This window comes from Charadrius vociferus, unplaced genomic scaffold, assembly GCF_000708025.1.
Source record: "Charadrius vociferus isolate BGI_N301 unplaced genomic scaffold, ASM70802v2 scaffold453, whole genome shotgun sequence".
Classification (NCBI taxonomy): domain Eukaryota; kingdom Metazoa; phylum Chordata; class Aves; order Charadriiformes; family Charadriidae; genus Charadrius; species Charadrius vociferus.
The window spans coordinates 765,298-787,556 of NW_009647575.1; the positions used below are offsets into that span (position 1 = coordinate 765,298).

The window sequence follows — 22,259 nt, forward strand, 5'->3', positions numbered from 1 at the left end:
CCTGCGAGCGCGGCGGGGTCGTGCCGCCCAGCCCCTACAGCAGCTGGCGTCGGTCGCGGAGCCCCTACAGCCCCGTTATCCGGTGAGTCCGGGTCCGGGGGGGTGGTGGGGTGGTGGAGGAGGAGGGACAGGAACAGGGCTCGGCGTGTGGAGGAGGGGAGTCATGGCTGGGGCTGGAGGAGAGGCTGGAGAGGCCTTCATCTAGCAACAAAAGCCCCCCCCTCTTGCTGCCGGAAAGCTGGGGTGGGGGGAAGGGGAGCGGGACACATACAAAGGTCTTCCTGTCCTGTCTCGGGGAGAAAGGGAGATGCGGGTGCCTTGTAACACTCCTGCTGCTAGTTGCTTTCCGAGGGTGACCACCTAGCTGGAAAAAGGCTTTTTAAATATTAACGGGCAAGAGAATATTTTCAGATGAGATTGATTGAATGAAGATGCTTCTCAGAGGACAGGTTTTTTGAAGGACACCAATTTTGATTTTTAAATCTTTGCTTACAAAGTACAGAGGTACTCGAGTACCTTTTTAATGTTTCCTGTTCCCCCGTGTAAAAGGATGCGTGTTAAATATGTTTGTGTTCGGTTTAATTCCCACTAATCTAAAGAGCAAACAAGCTGACAGGCGATTTGTGTTACAAGTGTTTCTTGTTCTTTTTAGAGGTCTATAGAAAGACTTAGAGTTTCTGTTTTGCTAGGAAAAGGAGCCAATGTCAAGTTTTGTTCCATTGTCTTGCGTGCTTCGCGCAGCCTACCAAAGCATATATAAGCTCTTTTCCCAGTAAGGTTATATATGTGTATATATTTGATGTATGCTTGCAAGTCATTTTCTTACTGTTAGTTAGTGGGAACTCAGAATGTAAAGGTCAGCGTTGCTGTGACTTTTTGGATTTTATATGGAGAGGAAACGTGGGCTGTATCTCTCTGATCAGATGCAAACAGTGTTGCAGAATTAAAGCTCTTCAGAGTACTTAGACTTGCAGCAAAACCACTGAGAATTTAAGGTATTTGCTTAGTATGTATTTATAACTGAGGATTTTTATTTCCCCTATTGGAGTCTTACCATTGCTTCACTGTTTATAGGCTTACTTAAATTCACATCTGGACTTCAATTTTAAATGTATCGGGTGATTTGCCATTCCACTGGCAAGAATTCTGTTTACAAGGCATAACCTGGTGGGTTGTCTGAGAACTGTTCTCTGGTGTTTCTAATGATCACTTTGCGTTGGTTACCATTTGGGGTGTCCTACTTTGCATCTAGCGAGGAAGCTGAAGCTGTTCCTGTGTTTCACTGGCTGTTGGTAAGGTCTGCTGTCCTGGGTGTGCATCAAATGCTATTTAAAGAGCAAAGTAACAAACCTGTGTCCTACTTTGTTCAGAGGGATAGAACAAAGATGATTTTGGAAAAAAAATAGTTATTGTTTTAAGGTACAGTTGTATGGAATAATTTTGTAAACAATGGGGTGTTCTAGGCAGAATACACTGTGAGGGCTCTGAAAAACGGCACGTCGTCGTCATTGTTTCATGAGAGCCTGTTAACAAGTGGTTCAGGATACTCTTTCAAGATGATTTGAATAATAGAATAGCGGGAATATTATGTGCATAGTTTGACTTAAACATTCTAGAAATCGAATTGTTTTCTGTAGATTCTTATATCCTGGAATAAGAAAGCTGCTAATGACGAGCGAAATCACGTATGCTAGGTTTGCACTTAAGAATAGCTGTATTAGTCAGGCTGACAGTCTGGTTAGTTTAGGATCCTGTCTTATGCACTGACTGATAGGGCAGTAGGAGAAGGTGCAGAAGATCTTTATAGGGGACAGTTACAGAACAGTTTTGTAGGAGTGTTGTTTCTTTTTTTTCTGTTGGTAAAAGGCCTGTAATTTGAAGCATGAGAGTTTAAATCTCCTGATTTTTTATTGTCTCTGTGGTGTGTAAATCTTCCTTGAGCTGCAGCGCTGTTTTCAGGAATTAGCTTTGGACTTCATGCTTTCCTTTCTCCAGTTAAACTGGAATTTGCATCCCATCTTTAACTTCATACAGCTAAATTACTTTGTTAACAAATGCAGATTGTCAGGTTTACTGGAGAGGGGTTGGAATGGCCAAGTGAAAAGAAGAGGTTGCTATATGTAGAAAGCAAGGTCGGTCTGTTGTAACGTGGCATTCATTGTAAAAATGTGATTTTCACAGAAAACGAAAGAAACCAAAAGTGTGAAGATGAGCTCAGTTGTTCATAATGTTAGCCTGGTGTGGAGAAATGCAAGCTAGTGTTTCTTTGCTCCCATTATGCATTATGTGTATTGTGGTAGTGGTGGGGAAATAAAGATGGAAGGTATTCAAACGATTGTTTTAGCCATTCAAAACTGTGTCATAATCGCTTTTTTTTGCTTGACTCCGCGGTACTGCACCCACAATGTTGAAAATTTTTTGCTCTGCTATTTAGATAATGGTATAGTCGCCTTGGACTTGATAGAATATTACGGTTTCATGAAGGCAACAGCTTCTTACAGCACCTGTTGTCTTCATCTGGATGATTTAAAGACTTAATTCTGGGCTTGTATCCAGCTATAATGGTGTCAAGACAGTAAGAACTTTGTATGTGACTGAGCATTCCAGGCTGCCAGTTTTTTTTGCTCTTTTCATTCTATATCTCATATATGCATCTTCTGTAATGTTATTTAAATTATCTAGTTATTTTGGTATGCAGAAAATGAGAATGAAGCGGTTCTAGCATGCTTGGAAAGCTCGTGTGTCTCCAGTGCTGATTTTTTCATCTAGGTCTAGTGAGCTGCTTAGGGAGAAACTTCTAGTAAACAGTTGAAGAGAAAGAAGTGAAGTCAGCTTCGCTCATTTGAATCCCTGGTTGTCTCAAGCTGCAGCAACAGTGCAGTTGCTCTGAGTTAAAAGTTTTGAGCTGCAGTAGTGACTCTGACTACTGTCAAGGTGGGTTCTGAACTGAAGAAAAGACTCTAGATATGTGTTCCACACTTGGAAAACTCTCTTTGAATGGTAGCCTATTTGCCCTTTCCATTATAATAGCAGTAAATGCCTGTGTTTTGCGCAAACTGGTTGTTTGAGCTGTTTCCCCTTGTTGGGCAAAACTTTACTTGCTGCTGGTGGATTTGTAGTGCTATATTTTCTTGTGGATAGTAACACAGCTGTTCTAAAGTAGCACGTGCACATTTTCAAAATGGAAATTCTTCCATAATACCAAAAGTATGAGGTATTTATTTCTCTACTGATAAGCTGACTGGATTAAAAAAAAAAAAAAATCATAAGAAAAAGGGGGTAGGGGGGAGGAGAGAAAACTCCATGGTTGACAAAATAAGCAGACACGGTCTCTCCGTGGCAGATAGTTTAGGATGAAGTTGTAGGAAGAGAAGAACTACTTTTCATAACTTCAGTCAGGTCATATGTTATGTGATCACACATTTCATTCAGTTAGCTGTGTAGATGAGTAATCGCATTTTTCCAAATTTGGATACACCTACCCATCTGCCTGGATAAAAGTAAGTGGGTGGGGCACTACTACCATAGTACTACTGTGTGCCTGGATGTTGCTCATAGGAAAGATACAAGAGTTCTTTACTTAGTGGTATTGTACAGCCATCTTGTTCTCTAGCTGTAGCTAGTCTGTGGTAATGAGGCTCTGCAAAATATGGATCAATTATGTGCAAAACCAAAACAAGCATAGGGAAAATGGTAAAATGCATGCTCAGCTAGCAAATGCCTGCTTCATGGAGAAGACACGGTTTCATACACTGCTATAAAAATTAACTTTGAATCCAGTAATTCTGCTACTTTTGGACTTAAAGGAGTAGGAGAGATTTCTCAGACATTTTTTCCCCTTGTTTGGTGAAAATAGTCTTTTTTTACATAAAGCTCTCTAATCTTGTTCAGTAAAACTGTATTTTGCAGAATTTAAAATGTGAAACTGTAGGTTTTCACCATTTGGAATAGCTAATTTTTTCTGTGCGTATGGAGGCTCTCACTCTAGTACATATTCTGAATTTATTAAGATTTGTTTTGTTACTTGGCAGTGGACTTTGCCTTTTTGCACAATCGTGTTGATGTGCCTTTCCTTTTCCTCATTGCACTGCTTCTTTCCTTATTGTGGGAATGTACTTCATTTGAAAAACTTGTGTTTAGAACACAGCATTTGAATTGACTTGACTTTTTATTGGTTAATTTCTTTGTAGGCAGAGTTCTTACCTGAGAACATAGGGTTATAAAGCAGATTTAAGAAACAATTAAAACGCATGTTCAGAATTTTCAGTATTCCTATGCTGTATGTATTGAAGACCCTTTTAAAGATTTACAGTTTGAATCAGTAAGGCAAGCTATGCAGTCTTCATGCACAAAGCAGCTGAGTAGGTGGTTGGTTGCAGAGCCGCGTAGAATATAACCTTGAACTAGGGGCTAGAGAAAAGAAATAAAATTCATTAATAAGGTATCAAGTGAGAGAGCACTATTAACTGTTATGGCTTAAAGAAATGAATTATACCTTTGCCTGCTAGTGCAACACGGAAAAGCTATACTATGAACTAGAATGTTTTGTCAAGGTGGTTTACGTTACTGAGTGATTATAAATGTCTTGGAAGATCTGCAGTGAAGCCAGTTGATTAAATTTAGGTCTTCCTTTTCTATTACACTATGACCTTACCGTGCAGGGGAAGATGGCAGTGCTTAGTCTGTAGAGCAGCATTCGCTGGTAGTTAATGAAAGAGCTGGGTTACAGTGGGGGTTTTGACCTCCTTCGTTCTGTTCAGTTTCTTGTTTTTCCACTCTTATTCTCATTAATCCCTCTGTGTTGTATCTTGTTAAAACATTACTGACAAAATCACTTCCCTTGTTCAACTCTGTAGACCCTCGTATATTCTGAGTATAATATTGTTTGCACTTAGGTAATGTGCGTAGCTAGCTACTAGGGTGTTGGATTTAGCTCGCTCTTAAAGCAGTTAAGAAGAAAAGAGGTTTTCAAGTTTACAAACATGAGAAGATGACACGTGACTGTTCTGATTTGTCGATAAAATGTAATGGTTTTTTGTATTCAAATAAAGGGAGGATTGGAATGGAATGGGAAAGACGGAAGCACTTAGAAAAATAGCATGTCAAGAAAAAAACACGTGAGCTGAGTGAGAACTGGAAATATGGCATGTGTAACATTTTTCTTTCCTCTGTGCTTTCAAATATCACGATAGTAAAATATAGCGCTTAAAATTTTAAGTTGCTATTTGGAATTCTTTCATTCTGTGCTTGAGAATGTAAGTGGTATTACATCAGTAGGCTGTTTTTGTAAAATTTATTAATAAATCTGCTGTTTGGTAATTGACAAGTTAACCAGTGAAATGCAATAGAGTGTTGCCTTGCAAGAAGGAGGAACATTGTAACAGGTTTGAAACTTGTAACTAATAACACTTTGGTGTCTTCAGTAGGTTTTTATAGTGAGTAAGTCCATTATATTAATTACGAAGTGAAAAAAGTAATACTGGTTTGTTTTATAAAATCCAGGGTGCTAGGCAGAAAATTTTTAAAAGAAAAAACTGTGATACCTAAACTAACGTTTTTTTTAATTATTATTTCTTGCGCTGGGGGGGGAGGGGAAAGTGTTCTTTTTGTTGTTGAGAAGTAGAGGAAAGCAGTGCTGAGTTTTGGTTTCAGGGTGACTTCCTTACTAGTGCATTCTTCCTCTATTTTTTTTTTTTTAAAAAAAAAATAATCTGCCTCTTCTCAAATGTGTTTTGTAGATAATGTCGGACTATTTTTTCTCATTTTATTTTATAGCTACACATAATATTATGTAATTACTTCAATTTCCCTTTGCAGCTAATCTAGTTGTGCTCCTAGTCTCCTTTGTTGCTGTCTCTGGGGAAGGGAAAAAAAAGCAGGTTTATGTAAAAAACTTTTTAGTTCTAATGCAGGCCAGTCCTACTGATACAGTTTTTAGGCAAATAAGTTCCCCCCCCCAAAAAAAAAAAAAAATTGTAATCTGTGTATGGTTCAGAAGTGATTTTTATTAATATCATGAAGCCTGACAGTTATCCTCGCTGTAGGGATATAGGCTTGTGTGAAGTGAATTCGAGATGCTTGTAGAAGACTGTTAATAGCTCAGCATGGCAAAGATCCTTGTAAATGAGGCAGAAATTCTGATTGCAAATAGGAAGAAGCATTAGAAGAAACTTACCTGAAACAGAGGCTTCTTTGTAGTCTCTCCCTGTGTGTGTTACCAGCAGATACTGGTTCTTTTGGTTTGAAAAGTTTGGATGTGGCCTTTAGGTTTAGTCCACTTTCTGATCTCTCTAGTCATTGGGGGAAAAAAAGGTTAGATTGTTTTGTTGGATTTGTTTGCAATGCAGTTCTGTGCAGTTGTAGCTGCTGTTCTTTTGTTCCTGTTTGCTCTGTTAAAAACAAACTCCTAATTAAAGATTAGATAGTTGGTGGCAAATGAATGTCAGATAAGGAGTTTTATATATGTGTGTATACCTGCGCGCACACATATTTAATAGAAATCTGTTGGAAGATTTAGAGAGTACTGTATATTTTGGATGTCTCTCCTGGTGTTTTTTCAGGGTCCCAGTAAAATGTCAGTGCCCTGTTAAATGGCAGACACTGGCTATTGTCTGAGCCGATTTCTGTGCTGCTGTGTACTTCATCTTTTACGTCAAATGAGTGTTAGCTCTGAACAGAGTGAATTGGCTGGTTTTATTATGTATAGCGCAAGGCACTCTGAGTTCTGAATACTCTTCTGAGGGAAAGCTTGTAAATGTCCATAGTTTTGGTTTTATGCCATTTTTATAGATGGAAACTTGTACAGAAGTTTTGTCTAGCCTGGAACGTTCTCTTGGGACTTTGAACTAATGCTGATGAAAGAAAGTGATAGTTGAATATTTGAAAATATCATTAAGCTTGTGAAAACACCAGATTTTATCATTGTAACTTGAATAACTAGCACTTTGACAAAGCTGCCTTTTACTTAAGGTTCAACATTTGTCTGTTCAGTTCTGTTAATGTTTTTGCTGTAACTCTCTTGGGTCTAGCGCAGTGGACAATGTACAGCAAGGGATTCTTGCAAAGGTCTTTGGGATGCTGAAGGAAGTTCTAGTTTATTATTAGCACAGGCATGCACTACGTAATGCAACATATTTTTTTTTCCTGACATAAATAATGAAAAACTTCTTTAAAATTAAACCAGTGCAGGGATTATACTTAGTCAACATATCTCATAACTAGGCTACTATCATTTTGATATGTTGTTAAGGCCTGTAGTATGTGCTGGGACTGAAACCTGAATCTTTGTGTGCATTTGTATTTGCTCTCTCCCACATGGATGCAGTTCTGACATGAGAAAGTTACGCTATTGTCATTTGAGTGTGAAACCTGGGATGGAGAACGGTGTTTTTTTGCTGAGCTTGCAGAAATCTATGTTCACATCCCAGATTGTCTTGACCAATGTTGGTAAAATATGCACATCAAACCACTGTCAATGTTTGGCTTCCTTACATGTTTGTTTTTGAAGAAGGTATAAAGATTTAGGTTATTTTTCCCCAGCTTTTCAAAACTGGTCTTACCCGCCAAGTTATGGTTGCTGATCAGGTGAGCCTTTGCAGTCACTAATTTGAACAGATTTTCTAATTTCATCCTTATTTGTGATTTAAATGAATCTGTTCTATTTTGAGCCAAAGTGGAACGGAAAGAGGCTGTCGGTCAGGCATGGTGTCTCAGCAACTGTAGTGTTGCTGCTGCTGCTCTCTTCTAGAGCATGTGCAATTATGCTCATATTTATTTTTTTGTGACATAGATTACTTTATATTAGTCACCTTTAAAAAAAAAACAAAACAACCAACCAAACCAACAACAAAAAGCAAACAAACACCACCACCCCACCCCACCCCAAAAATCCAGAAATTGTACTTATGAAAGAAATAGAACTGATTTGAAGACCTTTAGGGCATGCTTTCAGTTTTTAAAAAAAAATACAGGTACGGCAGGTTGCAATGAGGTCCTTGGGATGGAAGCTCTGTTCTACAGGTAGCTGGAGCGAGTGTCAGTTTAACACAGCTGATCTAGGAACAAGATGTGCAAATGCATTTCAAGACAGGTCAGTGACATCCTTGCAAATGATGCATCATTTATGGAAGTCATTTTAGGACTAATGGGGCTTATTAGCTTGTGCTTGATGCTGGAGAAATATAATTATACTGATTCTGCAGCCGGTGTGGATCTGTAGCATTATACCTCTGCTTGAGATAATAATTCCTCTCAGAAAGTGAGATGACAGTGTGAGGAGAGCTCTGTCCTAGAATTTGAAGTGTATCTATTGTCTGGATAGTCTTGGCTCTCCATTTTCTTCCTACTACTCCCTCATAACTGTTTATTATGGAACTTCGTAGTTTTTACTTTTACTCCAGTTTGGCCAAGCCTCTGAAAATTTTCTATGGCATTTAGTACTTAGATTTCCAAAGTAATAATGAGGAAAATAACTTCTGCAGCATGTTTCATAATGGAGCAGAAGTGAGTTTTCAAGGGATTTTTTCTGACCAATGTTTTTATTTGTTTTTTTAATAAACATTAATATCTCTTTACCAAAGTGAACCAAAACCTTAGATTTTGCTTGAAAATCCAGAGAACAAAATTGTGCAGCTTTTTTTTTCATTAAAGTGTAAAAAACGTTAGTATTATTACTGTTATCTGTCTTTGTTATCCTGACATGCCAGAAAATTCCATAAAACCTGCTTCCTGGCATAAAATTGGACTGTATGAGTTTCCAAGACTTGTCCTCATGTGGGGTTTGATTTTTTTTTTTTTTTTCTTTTCTTTCAAGGGTCTCTAGCCATTTGGAAAATTTCAGTTTTACATACAGAATTTTGAAGCTTTTGCTATAGTGTACAGTGTGTGCACCTACACATTGTTTTGAATCACTCCTACATAATCTTGACTTAGCTCAATGAATTTTTACGTTGCTTTACAAAGAAGACATTTTATAATGCAGGAAAACTGTAAATTTAGAAATTAGCCAATATTGCATATGAAATAGAAACATCGTTATACTATATTAATTATTTGTTCAGTTGAAGCGTTGCAATGTAATTTCTCATGTTGATAATTGAAACTGAATTAATTTGTTACTAAAATTAAATTTGACATAGAGGTGGATAGTCCTGACCATAATGATTGTAGTTGGCTTTTTTTTTTCCTATTTTTTTTTTCTTTAAAGTTTTGTCAGCCTTCACACACTGGTGCTGTCTTTTGAACTCTGAAGTTCCTATGTCTCCAAGAAGTCTTTTTTTTTTGTTATTGCTTGATACTTCTTTCTTTGTCCAGCTGATGAATTAATTGTTTTTTATCCTGATTATACTTTTTCTTTCCTGTGAAGTGATATACTCAAGAAAAATAGATTTCCATCAAACTTTAATCAAGAGAATACTTGTAAATCTGGTGAATACCCTTGCTATTCTTAGTATGGTAAAATGGATTAAAACTCCCACAGTTAATTTCATTTGTTTCATAACGTTTCTGTGTGGTAGCAGTGGATTAGGCTAGTTGACTTGTTTTCCTGCCCTTCACCTCAGTTATTTTTCTTCCCTTTTGTTTTTTAATGAAGAACAGAATGAAAACTACTAGGCAAATTAGGATATCCCTTTGAAAAACCGAATGAAAATAATTCAGATTAAATGGTATTTTTCCACAGTACAAGTTTGTTTTTCTAACTGTTAAGATTCCCCCACCCTCATGCTAGGTTGTTTTTCTGCTATGACTTTGTAGATGGCTTAGTGTTTTGAGTTTTTTTTTGGGGGGGTTTGTTTTGTTTTTGGTTTTTTTTCCCCTTTCTACCTTTCTATTAGTCTCTTTATTCTGTTGCAGGCATATCATAGGCCTACTTGTGGACTATGTTTGCTTATTCATAGCTATAAGAAGTATTGAGCACTTTTAGTTTTTACATTTCGAAAAAGGAAAGCTAAGGTTTATTGCTGTCTTTTAGTTGGTTATATTGCAGCCTTTAGTATTCAGTATTTTTTAACTAAATTAATGACAGTTGTGAAAGTGAAACTTACCAAGTTGCTACAATTACAGCTTCAGTGTTGCATTTAGATTTTTCTTGTCATGTTGTAACATTAATTTCTTTTTGTTGAATTCTGGTTGTGTAATCAGCTGAATTTTTCTCAAGTACTACATATACTAAAGGTGTTTGCACAAGTTGCATAGGATCAGATTTTCTTTAAAGAAGAAAAATATCTGACCAGTAGTGAGGAAAAAGGAGCGTGTCTATCTTATAGGTATGCTTGCATTTTGCAATTCTTTAATGGTAGAAACTATGTCTAAGAAAGCTTTAGCATTTTTTAACAAACTGTTTAGGTGTAGAAACTTGATTTGGTAACTCTAATTTTTATTTTGTTGTTCATGCATGATCTTTATTATTTCGTAAACTTTTGTTTATTCTGTAAGCGTGGTGATAATGGTTTACAAAAAGTAGTTTGTCAGAAAAGCAGATAAATGGAGAAAGCAGCTAGGCTAAATTTTAACTGGGTAAATCTTTATTTTTTGAAACAGGAGATCAGCAAAATCTCGAAGCAGAAGTCCATATTCATCAAGGCACTCACGGTCTCGTAGCAGACACAGATTGTCTCGATCCAGAAGTCGTCATTCAAGTATTTCTCCTAGTACACTGACTCTGAAGAGTAGTCTGGCTGCTGAGCTGAACAAAAACAAAAAAGCAAGAGCTGCTGAGGCAGCCAAAGCCAGTGCAAAAGCTTCCAATACTTCAACACCTACTAAGGGAACCACTGACACTGCTGTAAGTGCACCTCAAGTGAACAATGTAAAGGACCTGAAAAAAATAAAAACTGAGCATACACCTTCTCCTACAAGCAGCACGAATTTGAAAAATGATAAAGCAAAAGCAAAGGTCTCACTTCCCGAAACAAAAGGGGAAAATAATTTAATTGCAGACAAAATTACTAAACAGAAACCTACAGTAGTAAAAGAGAATAAAGTAACTGTTGTAAAACAGCCACCGGTCACTGTAAAAGAGAAGAGCAAACCGAGTACACCAAGTGTAGTGACCAAGGAGAAGGATCGGATTGTTGCACTACCAACCTCCACGCTGCCACCCTTGCCTTTGCCTCCCACGCTGCCTGAAGATAAAGAAACTGATAGGTGAGTTGTGACAAAGATCTACTTTTTCAGGTTCTCTCTTCCTTTTCATTATTATTATTTTTGTTGTTGTTACCTTCTTTTTTTAATTGTTACTATTATTATCTCCTTTGGAAAACAAATCTAAACCTATTTGCTATTAAGATCTTTGGTCTTAAAATAAAAATAATGTAACTGGTGCTTGAAAAGAGAAGGGTTTAATCTAGGAGGAATCTTTCAATAAAAAGTACACTAAAGAGATGATTTAAAATTGCTGGTACATAATAGCTTTGGGACTAATGCAAGGATGCATTCAAGGATTCAAGATTTCAAGTTTGGTATGAACACGTAATTACTTCTGGGGAAAAGTTGAATTTAGTAGCAATATGTGAAAATTCTTAAATTAGCCATGGTTTGAGGTAAAGATTCTCTCCCCTTTGGAAGGCACTCCTTTTTATAGCTGTGCATTATGTTAGTTTAATTTATCTCAGAGATCGGTATTATTTTGATTATGTATAATGGAAGTGAGGTTCATGGCGTGTCATTTTTGTTAACTTGTGAAGTGTAAAAATTAGTCTGTAGTGAAGAAATTCATGTCTGTATGCCAAGTGTCACCTGAGTTTAGACTACGCTAAGTCTCTTCATAGTCTCAACAAAGAATACATGCTGTGATTTGTATTGGAAAATTACGCCATTGAGCAGTAATTTACTATTTTTCTTACGGTTTTGGTGATGAAGTTGAGAAGAGTTACTTTTGGTTTTACTCATGGTGTTACATGCCTCTCACGTATATGAGAAATCAGCTTCTCACAACAAGTAAAACAATTTCTTACGATGGAAGTAATAAGTAATTTAAGTGTGATGTATCTCAATAAAAAAATCAAACTGTGTAAAAGAAAAATTCAAAACCTTATGAAGTACTTTTTTTCATATTCCATATCTGTGAAACTAGCCTGTCTTCTCTTGGTCTTTGGGAAGTGTGTAGTGTTTCTTTGATTAGTAAAAGTAGTTGTAACTAGAGGTGTAAATATTTTTCCTGTTTGCTAGTAATTTAATGCTATGTTAAACATTAGGTTGCACAGGAGGCGTTGGCAAATAAATATGTCCTAACAAGGTATTAAACAGGTTTGGGGTTTTTTTAGTAATAAGAGAGAACTTTTGTTTTTTGCCCTTCAGCACTCTAGCAAATGTCATTCCAGTTGTTGAGAATCTCATCTGTGTGGTGAATGTACAGTTTCATTCAAATTTATGACAAAGCCATCCTCTCTAGGTTAACAGGGTTTCTGACACTGCTATTTGAGAGCAATATTTACTTTTTTAACTAGGCTAACTAGTTATATGACTGGCTTTCCAGTGTTAATTGTGATAGTATGAAATAGATTTCACCGTGAAGCTGGCTAATTGCTTCTCATTATTAGTATTTTTTAATGTAATACCTGTTTTAAGTGTACCTAAACTGCATAGAGGAGGTAAGCTACAATTGAATGGTTCTATCAGCACTGGGCTTATTTTCCTTTCAAAAAAAAAAAAAAAAAAAAAGCCCAATGCTTGCAAACAGCTGTATTAGAAAGATTACTGACAACTAGTAGAACGTCATTTATGCTTTGCTTAGTTTTGCTTGTAGGATGTTAAAAACTTCAAATCGGAATGGTTGTGATTACAAGTCATGATAAGGCTTAAGTCATCAAAGAAAAATGATCAATATTTTTTAGGGGGGAGGAGGGCAAAGGTATTTACCTTGGGCTCAGAGGTACTATGGGGAAATTGCGCTAACAAAGAAAGCTTGATGATTTGCAGAACTGACTGGTTCCTAATGTCACATCAGTTGTGAAGTTCAGTAAGAATCTGATTAAACCCACAAGTAAACTACCTAAAGGAACAGCAGTGTTGCAAAATCACCATGTAGGTTAGCTGAAAGGAAAAATTGTTCTGGTGGTCAATGACGTTTGATTTAATAGACCTGAAAAAAAGGGTGCTCTTGGCTGTCTCTGTTTTCAGGTACCGCTTTTAAAATCTATTTCAGAACCTCTCATATATTGTACTTTCACTAATATTGAAAGTTTGGGGGCAAAATTGTGAGAGAAATACAAATATATGAACTTCAAAATTAAGATTTTTTCCTTAACATGAAAATTACATGTGCTGTCCAAAGGTGGTTTATTCTTTATAGTATGCTAATCATTATGTTTGTGATGAGGGCAGTATATGCTTCCTTGAGGTGCTTCTTTAATACAGGCAGTGGCATCTTGAGAAGTGGTAGAAGGCATTCAAGTGTTCTCTTTTCATGGGGAAGCACAGATGTACGAAAAAACACTGGAATGCTTTATTTAAATATACAAAGATTGCAAATTGCAATTAATGTAAGAAAGAATATATGCATTCTCCATGATGGAAGGTAGCAAGGTCTTTACATTTACAGAAGTTCCTGCTTTATCTGTGAAACTAAGTAGGTAAAAAGTTGCAGAAGAATCTTCAGAAAAGGTTCCCAGAGAAGGATACTGACAGTAGAATAGTGCAATTTGGTATATGCAGCTATCTTGGAAAATGTCCCCTCAAAGCATGACAGAAAGTTTTCTTGATGCAATGACAAAATTTGAAATGTAAAGAGAGATTATTATATGAGAGTCCTGTGGGGGAGAAACGGTTATTATATAAAGTTTAGAGATGGTCATGGCTTTAAAATTGCTGGATATGCAGTAGCTGAACAAATCCAGCTGAACGAAAGGAAGTTCTGGTAAAATGGAACCACACGTTACTAAAAAATTTGCAGCAAGTATGATGTTTTCAGAATTTCCCCGTTAGAACGGGAAGAACATCTCTAAAATTACTGCATATAGTAATTGTTGCTGTACGTGTGTTTGGGGGATTTTTCTCAAGACAGAGATTGACTGTCAGTATCTGTTAACTAATGATGGTTGGTGATTAATAAATGGTCAGATATCAGTAAACCATAGCAGGAAAAAATTCAGCCATTTTTTTCTGTGGTTTTTTTTTTTCCCCCAACCTGATTGCATGATGTTCACTAGAAATGTGTTGAATCTGGAGTGTTTCAGCAAATTTATGAGATTGGAATCTGTAAATGAGGTGGTGTGGACTGCCTCGTAATGCCCTGCAGCGTTACTGTAACTGCAAAGCTCATTATCTCTGGAGACCAACTTTATAAAGAATTGGATTAGGATAATCTTCTCTTTTATATGAGAAGTCAGTCAGAGTACAGATTTTACCACTACACTTCTCATGTCTGGCAGCACCTGAGCTTTAAATATTCTTAATAGTCTAGGCCATAAACTTGAGAAGAAGCTTGTGTGGCATAGGTCTGGCCTGGTAAGGCTCGCTGTGCCACCTAACCTCAGCTTTCATCAGAAAGGTCCGATTTCATAGTTTCTGTAGAATTTTGGTAGTCAGCTGGGCATCTTCCAGAGAGCTATTTGTGAGCCATTTGTAAAACATAAATCAAAATCCTGCAAATTCTAAGAGCAGAGATTTCAAATGTTGATGCGTTGACAGCCTGGAATGTATTTCAAAAAGAATAATTCCAATAGATTTTCCTTTATGTATGGTAATGTCATTCTGCTGTATTCAACTTATTAGCAAAATTGTGTCTTTTCTACTAGTTTGCGAGAGAATCTTTCGGTGAAATCAGTTAAAGAAGCAGAGAAGAAACTTCGCCACCTGCTTGCAGACTTGCCACTTCCACCTGAGTTGCCTGGAGGAGCTGACTTGTCCAAAAGTCCTGAAGAAAAGAAACCAGCAGTTCAGTTACACAGCAAGAGAAGACCAAAGTATGTTTATTAGACTTTTTTTTTTTAAAGCCTATCAAACAAGTAGAAGCGATAATAGTTCATTTAAAATACTTTTTTTTTCAAAAAATTCTGCTTTTTAATGACTTTTTAAAATGTTAATGAGGTTTGAATCAAACTGTATGGTTTATTGTCATTTAATGGTAGTAAGGCAGTTATCTAATAATGTCTCGTAAGTATTCAGTGTTGAGGGTTTTTTCAAAGTTAAGACAATCCTTAGATATATTAGCTGGATTCTTAGAAATGTTTGTTGTATTCTAGAATATGTGGACCACGACATGGTGAGACGAAAGAAAAAGAAATAGACTGGGGAAAGCGCTGTGTGGATAAATTTGATATCATTGGCATTATTGGTGAAGGCACTTACGGGCAAGTTTACAAAGCCAGAGATAAAGACACAGGTAAGTTCAAAAAATTAAATGTAATCCTGCAATTCAAAAGTGAACAGGATATTTTGGTTTTGTTTCTATATTGAGTAAAATTTGTGGTGTTCTGCCCTCTAATGTTTGGAAAGTTTTTAGTTGTTGGTTTGTTTGTTTAGTTTTAAATCTAGCATTTTTCTAAATCAGAAATTATCTTTTGCTGCCTTGGAAAATCATTTATCTGGGAAGTTGTGGCTGAAAGCAAGCTGAGTAGTCTTAATTTCTAATTCTTATTCCTTGAGTTTTGACGCTCTGTATACAACTGAACTCGTGAAGAAGAGAGGGTAAATACTCTGGGGAAACAAAATGGCACCCTAGCCAGGTTGACAAAGAATAATGAAGTTTGTAAAGGGATGTAAGGGCAAAAGAAGCTATGTGTGAGATTTAGCCATTTTTCTTCTTCATACTCCAGTAGTCACTAGCTGATAGTAGGCTGAGAATCTGCCTCTGCAACACAGCCCTGAAGTGTTGCATATCAGGTATTTTTCTTGCAGTATAACTGACTTTACAACAGTGGCACAATTTTTAAATTTCATGTTAAACTATTGCTCAAATGAGCAAGCAGTCACCACTATGATATGTAAGAATGTCACTACTTCTAAATAGATGATGCATTGAAATTGATTCTTCATATGTGCTGTATGTTGCTTGATTATTTCATGTTCAATTAACAGTTCTTTCTGTGACTTCTTGCCCTTCTGGCTTATTTGTGTATCCTTTGAATGCTGGATAATTTTCTACTCCAGCAGTAACTGAATCACATAGGATCACATACCAGCCTCAGTTCCTTCTGTCTGATCTCCAGAGGAATGAGCGGTGTAATTATAATTCCTTCTTCTTTCTTCATCTGTGCTTTTCTCAGTTTGCACACTTTCAAACTAAGTGGAACTATCACAGGTTTTATTTTTTACTTTGTACCTTGGGAACCATTGCAAATCATTGTTAGGAACTTCTTCCTGCTGTCCTGGGATTCTGTTCTTTGCACGTTTAACTTTTTAGTGCTATCATAACCATATTGCCATGTTGGCAAGCTTCAGGTTGTTTGTGTGTGGCGGTCGTTTCTTAACCTCCAGTAGAAGATGTTGCTCTCTGTATCGAATGGGTCCATACAGTTACAGCAAACCTTCTGTTAGCTTTGCATTCAAATCCTGCATGAAGAGTGGCATTATGGCCTTTGAGATACCATATAACAAGCTGCGCAGTGGGCTTTCAAAGCAGGTGGATGTTGTGCCATACTGAAATGTGATCTATTGTGTATGTGTCATATACACTGGTGTCCGATAAATCCTTTTTAGAGCTAACAGAGATCAGTGCTGTCAATGAACTTCCCAGACACAGCAATAAACTTCCAAGAACAAAATGGTTGAGCTGGCGTACAGTCTTTAGATATCTTCCATCACGAGTAGGTCATGCTCCTGCCATTTTGCAGAATCTAGCTTTATCCAGCTCAGCCTGCAACAAAATAATAAGCAAAATTTCTCCTCGCTGTAAATGTGGCAGTGGTGCTTCTGCTTGTAGAAAGTATACTGGTGAAGTTGCGAACTATTTAGTCATCTGCCTCATATCCTTGAACTGTGTAGTATTTCTGGTTAGATATGTGTTCTGACCTGTGGTGATGTAGTAATAAGAAATCTGGAGCAGACGTAGGCCTCTGTCTCTAAAGCCGCTGTTGATAATTGCTCTCATATAGGGGTTTATTGGTAGACCCGTTGTGGAATGAGGTATGCAGGAGGAATAAGACAGGCCTTACAGTGGGTAACTGAAGATTCTCATTTATAGTTTTGCTTCTCCACGTGGTTGTTTCCCAACAATGGTTAGTTCTGTTTTCATTCCACATAGTGTTTGGTGCAAGCATCAAAATGTTAACTGGTTAGTCCATTCAGAAATAGTAACAAATGGGAAGGGTTTTAAAAACAAATGAACAAACCCAATACTAAAGCCCATAGTTTGATTGCGAATCTTAATAGTTTTTATTTAAATTTTCTCTTAGGGGAAATGGTGGCACTAAAGAAAGTACGTCTGGATAACGAAAAGGAGGGGTTTCCAATTACAGCTATTCGGGAGATTAAGATTCTTCGACAGCTTAATCACCAAAGCATTATCAACATGAAGGAAATAGTGACAGATAAGGAAGATGCTTTGGACTTCAAGAAGGACAAAGGTATGTAGGCTAACATAAGGGTAGCTCTTTCTGGTCCCGTTCTTAATACGGTAGTCTGCTATGCTGAATTTGAAGTTAAGCTTCATTAAAAAATACGCTTGCAAATTGTGATGCTTGACAAGGGGTTTTAATTTTGATTTAATTACTAGTGGAAGTCCTTTATTTAACTCAGCTATGCCTTTTACGCATAGAAACATTTTGCAAATATTTTGTGGGATTAAAAAAAAAGTATTACTTGGTTCCAGTTTTGCTGGAGAGGAACAGATGTTTGACTCCTTGACGCTCAGATTAGGGAGGCCAGCAACAATAGGAAGCTCTTAATTGTGAGCTTTTTTTAACATTTTATTTTCCTCATAGTATTTTCTCATATCATTTAGAATATTGTAGGCTCAATGCTGAAGAGATGTTTTTCATTGTAGGCCTTAGTTTTGTATGAATTGTGCTTCAGTTACCTTTTTCATAATTGGGCGTATATGTCTTGAAGGCTAGAAGAAGGATAAATGACAAAAATGAACATCAAGATTTGTTGGGGGGTGGTGGTGTTTTTCCCCAAATAGAAGGCATGCGTGCATGCTTTTACTTTTTTGGTTCCTTCAGTGTTACGTCTGGCTTATTTGAGTTACTGCAGCCTCCTTAGAGAATCAATCAAACAGAATGCAGTGTTGTTGCTTTGTACTTTTGATATTGGAATGGTCATTTTGTCTTTAGAGGCCATTTTCTTTTAGGTCCAAGTTTTATAAACCTATCATTTTGGGGTATTTTAGTATCCTGTGGACAATTTGATACATGGTTTGCTTAGCGGAGGGTGTTTGGAATGCAGTACTTCTGCTTCTTCCCTGCTCTCCCTCCCCAAGTTTCTATACAGCGTGCCCAGCACCAGTGTGGGTAGAAAATACCGTGCGCGTTGCACAGCCAGCAGAAACACCAGGTGATGTTGTGATGAGTCAGAAGATGACTGTCAAAATTAAGCAGGAATTAGTTTGAGGTTTTTTCCTAGCATCTTCAGAAAGTATACTACCTTGAAGGCTATACAGCACCAGCAGGCTTTTTCTTGTGTTTAGAAGTAGGAAGCATCTGGCAAAAGAGTTTCTCTAGATACATGCAGGTTCAGTGGTCAGCATACACTCTGAATGAACCCTGACAGTCTGCAACAGCCAGTTTAGGCTTTTCATGTGAATCTTGTACTGAGTTTTAATTAGGTCTAACCTACTTGGCTAATGAGACCGCAGTGAGCTTTGACTTAATACTTAATGACTCATTAATTAATTTTCTCCCCTTCTGTTTGGTGCCATGTCTAGGATTGAATTGTAAATTTTTTGGTGTACTTCAAACTGTGTGTCTCATTAATTTAAAATGCTGTTGGGTTTTTTTTGTCCAAGTCTGTATTTGTGCTTTTGATATTGCTTTCAATATAATTTCTCTTTCTTATTTAACAGCTTATTAAAACAATTACATTTTCAGAAAATTTGCAAGGGCTTCTCTGGAAATGTTAGAATAAAATTATTTTCTGATAGTCTCTTGAAACCATTAGCATGATAATGAGACTGTGCTATTATGATTTGTCTGTGAAAAGATGGAAGTTGTTTTGTTTTGTTTTTTTTCAGGCACTGCATTCTGTATTTCTCTAATGAGTAGTTCATTGTGAGATGGAGATTTATAGCTGAGACGTTGTAGCCAAATTGTAGTCTACGCAGGGAATGCAAGTGGGAGGAAGTTTGGTCACTTTCACGGTAAACCATTGCAAACGCAAAAGTAGGCTGCTTGGCTTAGGAAGGAACCATTACAAAAGTGAGCAGAGTTTATTATTTAAGCAGAGTTTACAGTAGAAGTGTAAACATTTGCTCGCTTAACGTATGTTATATGCTTATCTTAGCTTTGGAATATAACTAAGAGTTATAATATAACTAAGAGTTATATTTTGTAAGACAAAACCCTGCTGAAATCTCATTTGTAAAAATATTTTCCTAAAATCTCAGAACTCTGGTTATTTTTGTTGGAAATGTTTTCTTCTAGTAATCTAGTGCAGGAGCAACTGTGAGTGCCAGTCTTCGACAGTAGTATAAGCAGCTTGACACTGTTGGTGCTTACAACTAAGTCTGCTGGCAGCTAAACTTTCCTACACTTTTCCTTTTTTGCTTGATGGTAGTTCAAATTAATTGGAGTTCACGTTCATGAACTTCAGTTCATGTCCTTTTGGACCAGAATTCTGCGCAGCAGGACTGTACTTTGCAGAAGCTTTTCATCTTCTCTTAGCATTTTTTTTTTTTGTCTGAGAAAGTTTGTGTGACGTTCTCTGTGCAACAGTAAGTGAAGAAAACAAGATTTAAAACAGAAGCTGAAAACAAAGAGCTATTTCCTAGATATATGCAAATCTATACACCTCATAAGCTAAGTTAGTTGAGCCACTTCATCAGTTATAAAGTGAATAACTGGAAAAAAGGCCCTTGTTTCGATGGGCTTTTGTCAGCCCTGGTCTGTTTTCTCAGTGAGTCTGTCACCTAAATGACTTATGTGTCTCTTTTTCTTTGGGCACCTGAGATGGTCCTTCAGTTCTGAGTTGCCTCTTTATCAGTTGGAAGCTCTTTGCAAGTGCTCAACAGCCTAGTTGAGGGACTGCTGTGAGCTCTTTTTCCTAAACACAGGGAGAGTGCCTGACTTAGCTTTTGTTGCTCTGAATGTAAAAACAGTAGGTGTACTGACTGACATCTCTCCCTCCTGTTGACTGGAAGAGGTATTTTCAATTGCTAACCCAAGGGAGGATGTAAAACTTTGCATGGGAGGCTCTAATAACAAAGATCTGGTTAACATCACAGCTTGCATTTTCTCCTGTGTGTGGATTATGTTTGGATTGTGTGTGTTTCTATAATTCATTAGATCTGATTAACATCACAGCATGTTCAGGTTTGTTTTTTTTTTCTGTGTGTGGATTATCTGTTTGGATTGTGTGTGTGTGTGTTTCTATAATTAATTTTAAGATAAAAGTTTACTTTAGATTAAATTTTGAATTGATTTGCAGTACAAATTAACAAACCTTTTTAGGCATGAAGTTAGTATTTATCCTGACAGTACTGTAGTACGCGTGGACACTCTTACTCCGTGGTACATTGTCGTATGGCTAGCAGGTTATTTTCTCACAGCTGTCCGAAAGCTTGTTCTCATAGTCTGTCCGAAAGCTTGTGGTTTGGAAGGAGTCTGTGACAGCAATCATGCAGTCATCGGAGAGTACTTCACTACAGGGTTCTTTCTCTACTTGTACTGTAGCTAGCTTTATCTGGGTTTCCTGGGAAGTTGACTAAAACCAAACTGATCTGAATTTCAGAATTCTTCTGCAGCTTGCCTTGCTGCTCCCAAAGTAGCCAATAGAAACTTCTTACCCAAATAGTTTTTAGGCTACAGCTAAGTTATCAGGAATAGTGTGACAGCTTGAGTGGTGCTTCCCGTTTGTGTGTGCTGTACTGAACTCTCGTCTAGAATGAGTGCAGACCTAATTGCAGGGCTTTTCAACTTGATCCACGTTATGGCAAAATGAGAAAAATCCCTGATTATTAGTCAAAGTTTTCTGATATGTTTGGTTTACTTTTCTACTGCTTTAAGATTTTTCTTCAGTTTCTTATTTCCCTATAGTATGTGATGAAACAAGGACACTTTCATAGAATCATAGAATGGTTTAGGTTGGAAGGGGATTTAAAGATCATGTTGTTCCAACCCCCCTGCCATGGACAGGGACACCTCCCACTACCAAGTTGCTCAAAGCCCCATCCAGCCTGGCCTTAAACATCTCCAGGGATGGGGCATCTACAGCTTCTCTGGGCAACTTCTTCCAGCACCTCACCACCCTCATAGTGAAAAATTTCTTCCTGATGTCTAATCTTAATCTACCCTCTTCTAGTTTGAAGCCATTGCCCCTTGTCCTATCACTACATGCACTTGCAAAAAGTCCCTCCCCAGCTTTCTAAGTGCAAGTAAAAGGAGTAAGGCGAGGATTTTTTCCATCCGAGTCTCCTTTATTTATTGCTTACCTCCCTAGTAGATTCAGCTGCTATCTCTTATCCCATATTCAGACATAGGCAATATTACTACTGTTCAGCTGCTCCAGCTGCTGGTCCGTCAACATGCAGGGATGTGAAGGTTTCTTATCTCAAGAGATGAAGGAATGGAGATGAGCTGTGTGGTATTAGCAAAGGAAATGAGGCACCCAAGACATAAATGCCCTGTTAGCGCTTTGTTGCAGCATGTGGAAATGGACTCTAGGCTGCTTCCCACCCCACAGGTACTTAATAATTGGGAAGTGCAGGTCTTTAACATAACAGCAGTAAGTTGAGTAACGTTAAAGTCAAATAAGTAATTCTGGGTTCATTTGACTTGTATGCACTTTACAGTAACAGAGCTTAAGGGTTTTTTATGACCCTGCTTCCAGAAATGTGGATGTTGGGCAAAGCTAGCATGAATAAAGGGTCATTTTACAACGTAACTGCCAAGTTATCAAATGTCTTGGCCTCACAAAAGAAAGAATGATTATTTTTTGTTATGTTTTCCTTTTGAGAAATGTGTATTTGTGTGGTGTTTGTTTTTATTGAACTAAAAGATGCTGTGAAGTCGAACTCAGACTGTGCTGTAGTAAGCAGACTTCTGCCTCTGCATAGTTTACTTGTGAAGTTCTCCTTGACTATTTTCTTCCTGAATATCTATAGCTTCTTTCTGTGTTCTGAAGGATCAGATCCCCCGATCGGATGAAAAGGAATGGAGATTTGAAAT

General features: G+C 37.4%; 1 protein-coding gene across 1 annotated transcript in view; it reads left to right on the forward strand.

Annotated features, from left to right (window-relative positions):
• Positions 1-8,491: 8,491 nt before the first annotated feature.
• Positions 8,492-22,259, forward strand: part of CDK13 (cyclin-dependent kinase 13) — a 40,455-nt gene continuing 26,687 nt past the window's right edge. Inside the window, exons 1-5 of the mRNA XM_009880925.1 lie at positions 8,492-8,502; positions 10,540-11,145; positions 14,736-14,903; positions 15,183-15,322; positions 17,334-17,504. Coding sequence (XP_009879227.1) covers positions 8,492-8,502; positions 10,540-11,145; positions 14,736-14,903; positions 15,183-15,322; positions 17,334-17,504 — 1,096 coding nt within the window. The remainder of the gene's footprint in view (positions 8,503-10,539; positions 11,146-14,735; positions 14,904-15,182; positions 15,323-17,333; positions 17,505-22,259) is intronic.